The sequence below is a fragment of the Martes martes genome (assembly GCF_963455335.1).
Source record: "Martes martes genome assembly, chromosome: 5".
In the NCBI taxonomy this organism is placed as follows: domain Eukaryota; kingdom Metazoa; phylum Chordata; class Mammalia; order Carnivora; family Mustelidae; genus Martes; species Martes martes.
This window is the reverse complement of record NC_137892.1, coordinates 52,465,513-52,482,161: the sequence shown is the minus strand read 5'-3', so window position 1 is coordinate 52,482,161 and position 16,649 is coordinate 52,465,513. Positions and strand designations below refer to the sequence as shown.

At 37.0% G+C, this 16,649-nt stretch overlaps 1 protein-coding gene across 1 annotated transcript in view; it reads left to right on the top strand.

Moving 5' to 3' along the window:
• The window catches only part of ADGRV1 (adhesion G protein-coupled receptor V1), a gene marked incomplete at its 5' end in the record, with an annotated part of 491,204 nt that overhangs the window by 152,265 nt on the left and 322,290 nt on the right, over nucleotides 1-16,649 (top strand). Inside the window, 5 exons of the mRNA XM_080804325.1 lie at nucleotides 1,441-1,590; nucleotides 2,666-3,139; nucleotides 5,363-5,506; nucleotides 15,064-15,238; nucleotides 15,910-16,045. Coding sequence (XP_080660451.1) covers nucleotides 1,441-1,590; nucleotides 2,666-3,139; nucleotides 5,363-5,506; nucleotides 15,064-15,238; nucleotides 15,910-16,045 — 1,079 coding nt within the window. The remainder of the gene's footprint in view (nucleotides 1-1,440; nucleotides 1,591-2,665; nucleotides 3,140-5,362; nucleotides 5,507-15,063; nucleotides 15,239-15,909; nucleotides 16,046-16,649) is intronic.

Genomic DNA, 16,649 nt, shown 5'->3' with positions numbered 1-16,649 from the left:
ATGAGCTTATGATTAATTCAAAGTTATAAAGCCAAATGAAGTCCTAATAATTCCTATGGGCCAGACTTCTTTGTTATTATATTAGTTTATTACATAGCTTGATTATTGGTAATTAGTTTATAAAGGGCTCTCATATAGTGATAAATACTTAATTTCACTCAGAAAATTTGGTGTTTTGTGAATATTTTTGCACTTTCAGACAGAAGCTATTTGTTATATCGTCCCATACGTCAGATACCTTTGCCATGAAAGTTATTAAGTCAATCACTAATTAGATTGTTGGAAGGTAGAATAGTATTTGTTTAATTAGCACAATGATGTTTTGGATCAAATCTGAATGAATGAACGATTCAGTCTAACAGGGGTAAAAATTGCTGAGGACCAGGATATGAAAACAATGTAGAGAGGTGCTCTTTTTTTTAAGTTTGGAAAATTCTCTAGTCTCGGGTCTCTATCAGTCAGATTTCTCCAGAAAAACAGAGAGAGAGAGAGAAAGAAAGAAAGAAAGAAATTTTTATTTTAAAAATTGGCTCATGTCAGGGCGCCCAGGTGGCTCAGTTGTTAAGTGTCTGCCATAGGCTCAGGTCATGATCCCAGGCTCCTGGGATCGAGCCCCACATCGAGCTACCTGCTTAGCGGGAAGCCTGCTTCTCCCTCTCCCACTCCTCCTGCTTCTGTTCCCTCGCTCACTGTGTGCTCTCTGTCAAATAAATAAATAAAATCTTTAAAAAAAAATTGGCTCATGTGTTTGTGAAGGTTGACAAGTCCAAAATCTATAGAGCAGGCTAGTAGGCAGGAAGCTCAGAAAAAGACTTACGGTTGAGATGATGAGTTTGAATTTTGTGGGATAGGCTGGCAGACTGGAAACTCAAGCAGAATTCCTGAATTGCAGTCTTGAGGCCAAATTCCTTTTTCTCTGGGAAACCTTTAGTGTTTGCTCTTAAGGCCTTCAACTGATTGGATGAGACCCACTCACAGTATCAAGGGTAATCTCTTTGACTTAATCAAAGTCAATCAGTCAACTGATTATACTACACATCAGTCAACTGATTATAAATAGTAATTACATCTACAAAATACTTTCACAACTACAAGTAGACTAGTGTTTGACTAAATAATTAGCCCTGGTTAAGTAAAGCAAATATGAGGCAAATCAAGTCAAATTCAGGCTTGAAGTAATATCCTTTTGAGACCCTACAAATTAAAGTTTTCTAGACACTTACTCCCATTATTGTTAGAGAATAAGAACCTACTTGTTTTAGATGACAGTGTACTAAAGAAGCTTTTGAAAAATCAAGTTTCTAGGCAAATTATATTTAAGTATTATTCCTATGGTTCTTTCATTTTTTCACCTTTTCTGTATATTGATATGTTGGATTCTGTAATTTCATCTGTAGTTGTTATATTATGGTATTCACTCTGTTGTCTTTCTATTTTTAGATACAGAAGTTTGGTGATCCAAATGGGGTTGTTCAGTTTGCTCCTGAGTCTTTATCTGAGAAGACCTATTCAGAGCCGTCAGCTCTGGAAGGGCCCCTGATCATTACTTTTTTTGTCAAAAGAGTCAAGGGCATTTTTGGAGAACTTACGGTATCATTTTTCATTTGACTTTTTAAGTAGTGTAACAGTTTGCCTAACAAATGTAGCTGTGAAGAACAGAGAAACTGTGTGTTCTGGTATAAGTTTTGGAAGTGACATGAGTTTCACACAAGTTGAGAAGGTTCATTTCAGCACCTTTGGGTTCTCTAGCCAACATGAACCTCTCTCGCTGTCTTTCTAAATCCAACTACACTTAGACTGAAATGATCTTCCTCACACTTAATCATGAAGAGTATGACTGAACTATTTTTTATTTTCTTGTTTGCTATAACATTTAACTTACCTATTTAAGTCCCTCAATGTTTTTTTGTAAATTGCTTAATATATTCTTCAGGACTTTTTTTCTCAGTATAGTTTTTTTTCATTTACCAACTGACTTTTAAGAGGTTGCATTTGCATGTATATTGACATAGAATGTCTGGAGATACTCTTGTAAATCATTGGGATATCTATCTAACAGACCAAGGTTGTTTGTTTGCTAGCAGAACATACTTTGCAAAATTTCTTTATGGATTTAACTCTTTTCCTGTATTGGAGATTAACTGATACTTCTTCAGTGGAAATTTTATGGTTAGGAGTCTAAATATTCTTGGGAAATAATTTTTAAATTCTTGAAATCTTGTTGTTAAAAGCAAACAAAAACAAATTTCATTATAAAGCAACAGACTACTCACTTTTTACCTTCAAGTATTACCCGTGGTTCAGATACCTATCAAATATATAGTCAGACCTTTCAAATGTATTTGTGGAACTGCCATTCTAGAGTTAACTTTGCTTCACTTTATCTCTTCAAATCATGTTACTATTTGAGAAATAGGTGAAATGAGATTTTGTAATCTTGTCCAACAAATTGTAGACATAAGCCCAAAAGAGTTCATATACTTTCACAGTGCTAGTGTCATTTGTCTATACTTTCTAAACTGACTATTTGGGGCATCTGGCTTTGAATATAATGAGGCACAATTAAAATTTATTTTTTGTGTATTATAGAGAAAAACATAAGGAATTTTGATTCAATATACTGAATTACATACCTTTGGTTTTTTTTTTTTTCCTTTTATTTTAGGTTTACTGGGAAATAAGCAGTGAGTTTGATATTTCAGGAGACTTTCTTTCTACAAAAGGATTTTTCACTATTGCTGATGGAGAGAGTGAAGTGAGCTTTGATGTTCATTTGCTCCCCGATGATATACCTGAGATAGAAGAAGATTATGTAATCCGACTTGTTTCTGTAGGGGGAGGAGCAGAACTGGCTCCAGAAAAATGCATCACACGGTTCTCCGTTTCTGCAAATGATGACCCACATGGAGTATTTGCTCTGTATTCAGATTACCAGTCAATCTTTATTGGGCAGAACCTTAGTAGATTCATCCAAATTAATGTAACACGGCTTGCTGGAACATTTGGAGATGTTGTTGTTGGATTTAGAATCTCATCTGACCAAAAGGAGCAGCCAGTTGTTCCTGAAAATGTGGAGAGGCAACTGGTGGTCAAAGATGGGGCCCGATATAGAGTGGACATGGTGCCAGTGAGGAGTCAGGTTTGTAGCATTTCTTCCATTTCCTGATCATTCCAATATCACTCCTTCAAGAGAGCACTTGCTTATCTCATGATCAGCCTGCAATCTTATTGAGATATTTAAATGTCATCATAGAAATGTGTAATAATTATTGGATGATACATTTGCAGATTATTAATGAATTAAGTATATTAAGCATATTCCTATTTGGAGATAACATATTTTTGTCTAAATGGTAGCAGGCACTTATACATCCCTGTATTCTTTGGGATATTGACTCAGTGCCCTGTTAATTAATTTCTAACCTCCATTTCCTATTTCCAAAAATTTTCAAGACTGGAATAAAGACTGCAAAACTGGGGAAAGGAGAGGTAGATTGACTTAACCAAAATATGATTGTGTTAAGTCTCATTTACAAATTAGAAGAGTTTTTTAAAAAAATACAGCATGCTTGAATTATGTACCTTTAAATATTTTCCCATCCATATCTATGTAACATTACCTTCTAAATGCATTCAAGTTTTTATCTGTTAATGAACACCAGAAGACATTCTTTAGCTTTTATATTATTTTATAGTGATATTTCATTTGACAGTAAGACATGCTTCAGTGAAGATCTGATTACTCTGTTATTTTACTAAGCAACATAGATAGGATAAAACTATTCTCACACTACACATAGGAGAACCAAAATATGTGATCTATATTACATGGACTAACTCTCTTGATCTGCCTACTCTTAGATTGTATCTTGTAATAGGTGGCACCTGGTACATTTTGAGGAATGCTAGTCCTCTTTTCATTTCCCTGTAAATACTGAATGATATACAGTTGACATTTGAGCAACAAGGGTTGAACTGTGCAGGTACACTTATATGCAGATTTGTGTCAGCAAATGCAGTACGGCACTGCAAATGTAATTTTCCTTCCTTAAGACTTTCTTAATAACTTTAAGAAAGTTATTTTTCTCTTTTCTCTGGCTTTATCATAAGAATACAGTAATAATATATAAAAACATATATAATATATAAAAACTTATAAAATATGTATTAATTGACTGTTCATGTTATCGGTAAGGCTTCTGGTCAACAGAAGGCGATTAGCAGTTAAGTTCTGGGGGCCCAAAAGTTATATGCATATTTTCTCCTTCTAGTATTCCAATCTTCAAAGAGCAATGCATTATATCCAGAGTGTGAGGGGGAAAGGGAACCACTGAAAAAATCCTACCCTTGATTTATGCCCATGTCACACCTTAGCAGCCCAGCCAGTGAACTGTTTGGGGGAAGGGCATGCCTCTAGAGGGGAGATGGGAGGCACATGCTTTAAGTGAGGACAGTGATTTATTTCTGTTTCCTTAGCACTTGATCTGTGAGTCATGTTCAGTGAATATCACTTTGAAAAAATGAAGATTGATTGAATGAATGAAACATCTGTTATCCTCATGTTCTATAACATTTGAAACTACTAGGGTACATATTGTGTATGTTTGGAGGGCTATGGTGTATGTTTAAGTATATTATATTTAAAAGAAGAACAGACTCCACAAAAGTAGTTATTTTTATATTCAATAAAGATGTGTAGAGTTTTTAGTATTATTCTACGTTATGGGATAACATGGGGGCTTATCCATTATCAATAACAATGTTCCTATCGGGAAAATGTTTTATAAATTTCAAAAAAAAATAGAGTAACATTAATTTTTAAATTCAGAGTTTCCCTTATTTATTAGATTTGAAAACTTTAAAAATTGGTAATCTAATACATTTCATTAGTAATTTTTATTTATCCAAAATGCTCAAGTAATCGGTACACCTAAATCATTATCCATTTTGAGTAAATTTCACTGGAGTATTAGTTATTCCTTAATGAAGAGGAAGAAAGTGAGTTTTGCTGCTTTTAGGAACTGACTGTTCCCCAGTGAGTGCTTCCATTCCTGTGGTACATGATTCATTCTATTACTAACCCTACTCCTGCAATTCTTACCGTTCTTGAGGTCATTTGGGTGCACATGGAGAATTGGCAAATTTGTGTATTTACACTCTATCACTCATCACCCCGGAGTCTTCATACTGGTGATTTGTTTTATAACCTGGGGTGGGGGGGGAGCAGGGAGAGGCATATATTGATGAAACTGTACAAAAGGATCCTAAGGCAGTGTGCTAATGACTCATGTCAAATGTCAGTATTTTTCTCTGAAAATTAATTTTTGCTACTAAAACAGTCATTGATCTTGTTTGTTTATAGGTCTTCCTATCCCTGGGCTCTAATTTCACCTTGCAACTGGTGACTGCGATGCTCGTCAGTGGACGTTTCTACGGCATGCCAAAAATTCTCCAGGAAGCGAAATTGGCTATCCTTCCTGTCCCTGAGAAAGCCGCCAATTCTCAGGTAATTGGTCCTGGGTGTGGAACCACCCAGGAACCACTAGGGGGCAGCATTCACAGGCAGGACCAAAGATTCTCAGACATGAAATTTCTCAAAATTACTGTTTTAAATCAATATTAAAATAGACATTATGAATACATTATATGAAAATAACTTGCTAAGTTTTGACATTTTCCCTTTTGGATATTTAGAAATTTTGTGTCCCATAGGATTTGAATGTAAGAATTTTTAAAATTATGGTCACTTAGAATAAAAATTTCCAGGTTTTTTAGGTTATTTTTATTGAATATTTAATATTGAAGCATTTTATACTAAATAATTAAAATTAGAACAAAACATCAGTTAATATTCCAGACTTTTTCATTTACTAACATTGTAATTATTTGTCTTTCGTTTTGGGGGCTCTTTTTATCACAAGTCTGTGTTGATGGAGATAAATGCTAGTGAAGAGATGCTGTCAAATGGTTGCCCCTAAATATTAGAATCTTCCACTAGAGTTCAATGTGGGAAAGATTGTTTCTGAATCACTTCATAAGTTCACAGGAGAGCAAAGAATAACTTGAGGGCTTTACTTTCTATGTAGGCCAGTTCTGTCAATATAGGAGCAAGACAAGGCTGTTGTCTTTGGCTCATGACAATGTGTGTATTTTTGAGACCATGAGGAGATGACATTGCATCCTGTTCCTTCAGGTGGGAGCTCCTTCAGCTTGGTTAAGGCAGGCCTAGTCCAGTATGTGGACATGTTCTACACAATTGATAGCCGGGTCTGGCCAGAAGCTTGTGTAACAGGGTCTCTGTCCACTAAGGGCATGCTTTTCAGAAACTCCCTTGTGGGCTGCTTCTCCATAGGGAACAAATTTGCTTTATCTCCTAAATGGAATCCATCAGCATTAAAAATGACTGAGAAGAATAGTGAGTTTTCTTTCTCCTGCACCTCATCTGTTCAAGAGGGAATGGAGGAATAGAACTTAATAATTCTTTGAAATTTTGTTGTCATCTTTTTGCTCACAGGTTGTTATAAAAAAAGATTCCTTTCAACATGAACCGTTCATTTGGCATAGCAAAATATTTCCTACTCCTTGTTCATGCACATGGTCGCAACATGTGTCACCTCGAAGGGCAAGTTTGGGGCCAGTCAGGATATATTCCTGTCCTTGGTGTATCCTCCGTACTCCTTACCAGTATTTGTGTCTGTGTGTGTGTGTGTGTGAGATAGGTGGTTAGGACACTTGCAAAGCATCATCTTAGGTTTTTTTTGTTTTGTTTTGTTTTTTTATCTTAGATTTTTGACAAAGGTTTTGACAATTGCTAAGCAAAAGCCTCACTGTAATAGGGAATCTAGGCTGGTGTCAGATTCAACTTTCATTTTTGTTTTTCTTTTCTTTTTCTTTTCTGTAGCTCTAAAAGCTATCCTGGGGCACCTTCTCACACTTTTCTGTTACTTCCCATTCCAGTTTAAAATGGGGAGGATAAGGGGTACCTGTGTGACTCAGTCAGTTAAGCATCTAACTCTTGGTTTCAGCTCAGGTCATGATCTCAGAGTTGTGGGATTTGATACCATGTTGGGCTCTTTGTCAGGCGTGGAAACTGCTTGGGATTCTCTCCCCTCACCGCCCCACCTTCTCTTCTCTCCCTCTCAAAAAAAAAAAAAAAGTTAAAAAAAAATAAGGAGACTGAGTCTTAATATAGAACTGTCAATCATATGGTATCCCGATTTAAAGATTTTAGGACCAAAAGAGGTAAACTGAGTTATTCAAATCACAGTGTGAAGCCAGGAATCTATTTTTATTTTTACTCACTGGCTGGAACTTACTTCATTTATAAGTCACTTTTAAATCCTGGGGTTCCCTGAGAAGTTTGCCCTTAAAACAAAATCTTACTTGATATGAATGAAAAAGATGCTTATTTTAAAAAAATATTTGGATGTTTCTGATCCTCAAAAAAAAAATTTTTTTTTTAAATTGAATTGAAGGGCTGAAAAGAACCTTAATAGAAAATCTACTTCGTGATACTCATTTTAAAAATGAAGAATTTATTATTATATCTTAGAAAGATGTCAGATTTCAGTTCTAGATAAACCAGGTTCTACAAAAATCCACAAACAAGTCATATTAAAATGCAGTTTTTAATCTTTTGCTTTCATAAAACCATGATTACATTTAATCTCTTTTGGATATTATAAATTCACAGTATTCCATTTTGATTTTTAAAAAAAGCTATAAACTATAATTAGAATTATAAAATAAAAGAAATTTCCAAGTCTCAGATGTCATTTCTTAAGCATATTACTCTTCAATTGAATGTATTTTATTTTATTATTTTATTTTTTGAATAGCAACCTTAGTCCTTTAATCATTCCAGAACCGTTTTACATGAAGAGACATAGTAAGGAGGAATTGGCAGCTAAACCAGAACCATCTCATATGCTGATAATGTATTACCAATTAATTTTCAGATTTATAAATATCTACTTCCTTTTTACCATGTTTCAAAAAATGGGCTGAATGCTGAAGGTCCAAGATGAACAGAGACATATGCTTCTTGTCCCCACAGTTTATATGTCCTTTTAAAAATTTTTTAAAATTAACATATTATTTGTTTCAAGGGGTATAGGTCTGTGATTCATCAGTCTTACACAATTCATAGCACTCACCATGGCACATACTCTCCCCAATGTCCATTACCCAGCCACCCCATCCTTCACCCCCCTCCAATCCAGTAGCCCTCAGTTTGTTTCCCGAGATTTAAAGTCTCATAGGTTTGTCTCCCTGTCTGGATTCATCTTGTTTCATTTTTTCCCTTCCTTCCTCTATGATCCTCTGTCTTGTTTCTCCAATTCCTCCTATCAGTGAGATCATTTGATAATTGTCTTTCTCTTTTGTGTAGCATAATACCCTCTAGTTCCATCCACATGGTTGCAAATGGCAGGATTTCAATTTTTTGATGGCTGTATAATATTCTATTGTGTATATATACCACATTTTCTTTATCCATTCATCTGTTGATGGACATCTAGGCTCTTTCCATAGTTTGGCTATTGTGGACATTGATGCTATGAACATTGGTGTGACATGCTCCTTCAGATCACTACATTTGTATCTTTGGTGTAAATACCCAGTAGTGCAATTGCTGGGTCATAGGGTAGCTTTATTTTCAACTTTTTGAGGGACCTCCATATTGTTTTCCAGAGTAGCTGCACCAGCTTGCATTCCCACCAACAGTGTAGGAGGGTTCCCCTTTCTTTGCATCCTTGCCAACATCTGTCATTTCCTGACTTGTTTATTTTAGCCATTCTGACTGGACTGAGGTGGTATCTCATTGTGGTTTTGATTTGTGTTTTCTTGCTGCCAAGTGATGTGGAGCACTTTTTCATGTGTCTTTTGGCCATCTGGATGTCTTCCTTGCAGAAATGTCTATTCATGTCTTCTGCCCATTTCTTGATTGGATTCTTTGTTCCCTGGGTGTTGAGTTGGATAAGTTCTTTATAGATTTTGGATATTAGCCCTTTATCTGATATGTCACTTGTGAATATCTTCTCCCATTTTGTCTGTTGTCTTTTGGTTTTGTTGACTGTCTCCTTTGCTGTGCAAAAGCTTTTGATCTTGATGAAGTCTCAGAAGTTCCCTTGCCTTTGGCAATGTTTCTAGGAAGAAGTTGCTGCAGCTGAAGTTGAAGAGGTTGCTGCCTGTGTTCTCCTCAAGGATATAGATGGATTTCTGTCTCACATTGAGGTCTTTCATCCATTTCGAGTCTATTTTTGTGTGTGGTATAAGGAAATGGTCCAGTTTCATTCTTCTGCATGTGTCTGTCCAATTTTCCCAACACCATTTGTTGAGGAGACTGTCTTTTTTTCCATTGGACATTCTTTCCTGCTTTGTCGAAGATTAGTTGACCATACAGTTGAGAGTTCTTTTCTGGGCTCTCTATTCTGTTCCATTGATTTATGTGTCTGTTTTTGTGCCAGTACCATACTGTCTTTTTTTTTTTTTTTTTTTTAAGATTTTATTTATTTGAGAGAGAGCTAGAAAGCACGAGAGGGGAGAGGAACAGAGGGAGAAGCAGACTCCCCACTGAGCAGGGAGCCTGAGGTGAGACTTGATCATTGGACTCCAGATTCATGACTTCAGTCAAAGGCAGACACTTAACCAACTGAGCCAACCAGGCGCCCTAACCAATACCACACTGTCTTGATGATTACAGCATTGTAATTGAGCTTGAAGTCTGGAATTGTGATGCCACCAGCTGTGGTTTTCTTTTTCAACATTCCTCTGGCTATTCGGGGTCTTTTCTGGTTCCATACAAAATTTAGTATTATTTGTTCCATTTCTTTGAAAAAAGTTGATGGTATTTTGATAGGGACTGCGTTAAATGTGTAGATTGCTCTAGGTAGTATAGACATTTTCACAATATTTGCTCTTCCATTCCATGAGCATGGAACACTTTTCCATTCCTTTGTGTCTTCCTAAATTTTTTTCATGAGTATTCTATTGTTTTCTGAGTACAGATTCTTTGCCTCTTTGGTCAGATTTATTTCTAGGTATCTTATGGTTTTGGGTGCAATTGTAAATGGGATTGACTCCTTAATTTCTCTTTCTTCTATCTTGTTGGTATATAGAAATGCAACTGATTTCTGTGCATTGATTTTATATCCTGACACTTTACTGAATTCCTGTATGAGTTCTAGCAATTTTGGGGTGGAGTCTTTTGGCTTTTCCATATAAAGAGTGAGAGTTTGATTTCTTTTTTGCCAATTCAGATGCCCTTTATTTTTTTTGTTGTTGTTGTTGTCTGATTGCTGAGATTAAGATTTATAGTACTATGTTGAATGGCACTGGTGATAGGGGACATCTCTGATGCGTTCCTAACCCTAGGGGAAAAGCTCTTAGTTTTTCCCCATTGAGAGTGATATTCGTTGTGGGTTTTTCATAGATAGGTTTTATGATATTGAGGTATGTGCCCTCTATCACTACACTGTGAAGAGTTTTAATCAAGAAAAGATGCTGTACTTTGTCAGATGCTTGCAGCCCAGGAATAAATCCCATTTGGTTATGGTGAATAATCCTTTTAATGTAGTTGGAGCCTTTTGGCTAGTATTTTGGTAAGAATTTTTATATCCTTGTTCATGAGGGATATTGGTCTGTAATTCTCCTTTTTGATGGTGTCTTTGTCTGGTTTGGGGATCAAGGTAATGCTGGCCTTATAAAATGAGTTTGGAAGTTTTCCTTCCATTTCTATTTTTTGGAACAGTTTCAGAAGAATAGAGTATTTATTCTTCTTTAAATGTTTGGTAGAATTCCCCTGGGAAGCCAAATGGCCCTGGGCTCTTTTTTCTTGGGAGATTTTTGATGACTGCTTCAATTTCCTTATAGATTATGGGTCTGTTCAGGTTTTCTATTTCTTCCTGTTTCAGTTTTGGTAGTTTAAACATTTCTAGGAATGCATCCATTTCTTCCAGCTTGTCAAATTTGCTGACATATAGTTGCTCATAATATGTTCTTATAATTATTTGTACTTCCTTGATGTTGGTTATGAACTGTCCATGTTCATTCATGACTTTATTAATTTGTGTCCTTTATTGTTTCTTTTTGATAAGTCTGGCCATGGGTTTATCAATCTTATTGATTCTTTCAAAGAACCAGCTCCTGGTTTCATTGGTCTGTTCTACTGTTCTTTTGATTTCTGCTCTGATCTTTATTGTTTCTCTTCTCCTGTTGGGTTTAGGCTTCATTTTTTCTTCTTTCTCCCACTCCTTTAGGTGTAGGGTTAGGTTTTGTATTTGAGACCTTCCTTGTTTCGTGAGAAAGGCTTGTATTGCTATATACTTTCCTCTCAGGACCATCTTTGCTGTGTCCTAAAGATTTTGAACAGTTGTGTTTTCATTTCATTTGTTTCCATGACTTTTTTCAATTCTTCTTTAATTTCCTGGTTGACCCATTCATTCTTTAGTACGATGCTCTTCAGCCTCCATGTATTTGAGTTCTTTCCAACTTTCCTCTAGTGATTGAGTTCAAGTTTCAAAGCACTGTGGTCCGAAGATATGCAGGGAATCATCCCAGTCTTTTGGTACCAGTTGAGACCTGATTTGTGACCCAGGATGTGATCTATTCTGGAGAACGTTCCATGTACACTAGAGAAGAATGTGTATTCTCTTGCTTTGGGATGGAATGTTCTGAATATATCTGTGATGTCCATCTGGTCCAGAGTATCATTTGATGCCTTTATTTCCTTGTTCATCTTTTGCTTAGATGATCTGTCCACTTCAGGGAGGGGGCTGTTAAAGTCCCCTACTATTACTGTATTATTGTTGATGTGTTTCTTTGATTTTGTTCTTAATTGGCTTATATAATTAGCTGCCCCCATGTTAGGGGCACAGGTATTCAAAATTGTTAGACCTTCTTTTTGGATAGACCCTTTAAGTATGACATCATGTCCTTCTTATTATAGTCTTTGGCTTAAAATCTAATTGATCTGATATAAGGATTGCCACCCCAGCTTTCTTTTGATGTCCATTAGCATGGCAATTGTTTTTCACCCCCTCACTTTCAGTCTGGAGGTGTCTTTGGGTCTAAAATGAGTTTCTTATAGACAGCATATCAATGGGTCTTGTTTTTTAACCCATTCTGATACCCTGTGCCTTTTCTTTGGGGCATTTAGCCCATTTACATTCAGGGTAACTATTGAAAGATATGAATTTAGTGCCATTGTATTGCCTATAAGGTGACTGTTACTGTATATTGTCTCTATTCCTTTCTGGTCTGTTACTTTTAGGCTCTATCTTTGCTTAGAGGACCCCTTTCAGTATTTCCTGTAGGGCTGGTTTAGTGTTTGCAGTTCTTTTAGTTTTTGTTTGTCCTGAAAGCTTTTTATTGCTCCTTATATTTTAAGTGACAACATAGCTGGAGATAATATTCTTGGCTGCATATTTTTCTCGTTTAGTACTCTGCATATATCATGCCAGTTCTTTCTGGCCTGCCAAGTCTCTGTGGATAGGTCTGATGCCAATCTAATGTTTCTACTGTTGTATGTTACAGGCCTCTTGTCCTGAGCTACTTTCAGGATTTTCTCTTTTTCTCTGAGACTTGTAAGTTTTACTATTAGATGATGGGGTGTTGACCTATATTTCTTGATTTTGAGATGGGTTCTCTATGCCTCCTCGATTTTGATGCCTGTTTCCTTCCCCAAATTAGGGAAGTTCTCTACTATAATTTGTTCCTATTTACCTTCTGCCCCCTCTCTCTCTTCTTCTGAGATCCCAATTATTCTAATATTGTTTTGTTTTAAGGTATCACTTATCTCTCGAATTCTCCCCTCATGGTCCAGTAGTTGTTTATCTCTCTTTGTCTCAGCTTCTTTATTCTCCATCATTTGGTCTTCTATCTCACTAATTCACTTTTCTGCCTCATTAATCCTAGCAGTTAGAGCCTCCATTTTCGGTTGCATCTCATTAATAGACTTTTTGATTTTGATTTGGTTATATTTTAGTTTTTTTATTTCTCCAGAAAAGGATTCTCTAGTGTCTTCTATGCTTTTTGCAAGCCCAGGTAGTATCTTTATAATCGTCATTCTGAACTCTAGTTCTGACATCTTACTAATGTTCTTATTGATTGGGTCCCTGGCAGTTGGTTCTGCCTCTCATTCTTATATATATATTTTTTTTTGAGGTGAGTTTTTCCATTTTCTCATTTTATATAGGGAAGAATAGATGAATGAGAGAATGAAATGCTAAGAGGGTAATAACGACCCCAGAAAAATATACACTAAAGAAACAGAAGACACCTGAAATTGGGGGGAATAGAAGGAAAGGGAAAAAAAAAATATTATCAAGCTAATGAATAGAATAGAGTCACACACTTAGATTTTGGGTGTATTTTGTTCTGTTATAAGAAACTGCCTCCCAAAATTTTAAAGAAAGAAAAAAAGAAAAAAAATACACACACACCCACACACCCACACACACACACAAATAAGGGTAAATACAATGAAGGGATGGAATATGACTAAAGATGAAAATTAAAAAAGATTTTAAGAAAGGAATTGATAAGAAGTTGGTTGAAAAAGGAAAGAAAAAAAATTTAGGAAAAAAAAAAGAGAGAATGTGATCAGGCAGGAGACTAGAATAAAGCCATACAATAGTTTTAGGGTATATTTTGGTCTGTTAGAAGAAACTGTATCCCCAAATTTTAAAGAATGAAAAATTTATATATATACAAAAAATAAGGTTAAATACAATGAAGGTATAGAATGTGACTCTAAAAATGAAAATTACAAAAGATTTCTAAAAAGGAATTGGTAAGATGTTGCTTGAAAAAGGAGAGAAGAAAAAAACTTTTTTTAATAAAAAAATTTTTAAAAATTAACTTTGAGAGACTAAAGTATCTTTTGAAAAAAACCATGAATTCTATGTACTGTATTCCCATAGCTCTGAAGTTTTGCAGTTCTCATTGATTGGTGAACTTGGTCTTGGCAGGATGTTCTTGCTGATCTTCTAGGGGAGAGGCCTGTTGAAGTGATTCTCAAATGTCTTTGTCCAAGGCAGAATTGCACTGCCCTTGCCAGGGGCCAGGCTAAGTATTCTGAGGTTCGCTCTTGGTAGCTTTTGTTTCCTGAAAGATTTTCGTACAGCTTTGGAGGACAGGAATGAAAATGGAGGCCTCCCAATCTTTGGCCCCAGAGGAGCTGAGAGCTCAGAGCCCCACTCCTCAGTGGCCCCTCAGAGAAAAGCAGTCAATCACTCCTCTGTTCCAGGTCTCTGGCCGCACTCGATTCTCACTTGGACTGTGACTGAACGTTTCTGTCTCCGGTATACGACCCCTTTTGGGGTTTCCAAACACAGCAGATTCCTGTGGTGTGCTCCTGTCCCGCTCCTCCTGGGGGAGGAAGGGGAGTCTCCCTGGAACTGCCACTTGTTTGGTCCCTGCTAGAAGAGTAGTGGACTGAATATGCCTTGGATCATGATTTATGGGAAACCCAAGCTGAGAGCCCACTCCTCAGCAACGTCTCTGCAGCCAGTTTCCCTGCTCCAATACCTGGGGGCTCTGCCACACTCAGGTACTCCTGGTCTTTCTGTGACCCCGAGGGTCCTGAGACCACACTGTCCCAGCAAGGGTTCCACCCCCCGCTTAGCCACTGGAACAACATCCCTCAGCAGAGCAGACTTCAAAAAGTTCTGATTTTGTGCTCCACTGCTCTATCGCTTGCTGGGAAGCAGGCCCCTCCCCCTTGCAGTCTAACTTCTCGTATATCGCCTCAGATTCACTTCTCCGCACATCCTACCTTCCAGAAAGTGGTTGCTTTTCTGTTTATAGAATTGCTGCTATTCTTTTCTTCAGTCTCCTGTTGAGTTTGTAGGTATTCAGAATGGTTTGATAACTAGCTGAATTCCTGGGAGCAGATGAAATTCAGGTCTTCTACTCCTCTGCCATTTTGCTCCTCTAATTGAATATATTTTAAAACAAGAATGTATGTTATGTAAATAAAGAGAAAGTTGACTTTTAACCCACTCTTCAGAAAACAGGAAACTTTAGGGAGAAATAAAATATTCTAAGCATGTTTTTCCTCAGGTTGGATTTGAATCTACTGCTTTTCCGCTCATGGACATGACTGTGGGAACAAGCCAAGTTGTGATTTCTAGGAGAGGCACGTATGGCTCTCTCATGGTTGCCTGGGTGGCTGGATATGCTCCTGGGTTAGAAATCCCTGAATTCATTGTTGTTGGCAACATGACCCCAAAACTAGGTGAGTTGTTGCTTTGCTAAGGTCTTCCCTGTAGAACGTAGAGATAGATGTGTGATTGGCCACTAATTTTCGTCACTTGTCCTTACTTTGGATAATGAACTCTTTGGTTCCTAATACAGTCCTCCCATATTTTAGCGATCAGAGTTCCACAGTCTACTTGGTAAAAATGAGAAACTTTATTCAGTCAAATTAAAAACTTCATATGTCACCTGGACATAGCGATCACTAAGCTGATTACTCTGTTGATATAGTAGGAGTTTGTTAAAAGTAGTTCTAAAAACCTAATGTGGCCTGTACAATAATAATAAAAAAGGCATACCTTTGTGTTCATTTATGTGTTCACCTGAATATTTCTGATGATGGAGCAGCTGTGGCTTCATCTCCTTTGTGTTTTTATTATCCCGTTAGCTCTGGGAGGGTCAGTGACATGTACATGTTAGATGACATGACCTCTACTCCATAGAAGAGACAGGGAGTTAAGGCAAAATTTTGGTGTAGGGACCTTTCTTTCAGTTCACATACCTCTCTCCCCAACTTTTTGAATGTGTTACCTTTTGTAGACAGTCACAGAATTCTGGAAAAGACTCTATTTTACTACATCTTTAAGAGTTGAATCCCAATGTAAGAACTCAGAAATAATACCCTGCTTTCCTTCTCCTATTCCTGTTCAGGGAGCCTTTCATTTTCCCATGGAGAACAAAGGAAAGGAATCTTGCTATGGACATTTCCCAGTCCTGGTCAGCCAGAGGCCTTTGTTCTTCATCTCTCGGGAGTACAGAGCAGTGCCCCTGGTGGGGCTCGACTTCGGTAAGATTGGCTTGATTCTCAACCAACACAGTCTCTGGGAAATAATTGGGAATTTATCAGTTGAAACAGAAGAAGACACAAGGATTGCTTTCCCTGAAGCAGCAGCAAGAACGGTTTTAGTGTCAGAGCTACATGTGGCCTGTATGCCAAAGATGCCACAGAGGAGGGAGGCCAACTTTCGTAGAACCACCACCCACTGCTTTCTATGAAGAGTGTTCTCTTTGACCTCTCTCTCAGTTGTGTTGGTCTCCATGTAAATCTGGAATAGCATCTCCAATTGTGATAGCAAAGTCACCTATTATTAAAGGAGTCTGTCTTTCTAAGCATCTGCTGAAGCACACCTAATTTTCTCAAGGGATTAAGAGTAAGAATCAACATTATACCAGGGTTACAATGTGACTTGTACCAATGGCTCTTTTGAGTTTAATTTAATTTAATTCAATTTAAATCAGTATATTTGCAGATAAATATCTGCCATATCTATTTTGTCCCAGACAAAAGCAATTTACTTTTCTCATACCTGGAATGGGCTTGATCAAAACAGCAGAGGGAAGACCTTAGAGGTAGAGTCATGGATTTAGTCCTGGCTCTGCTACTTACTTGC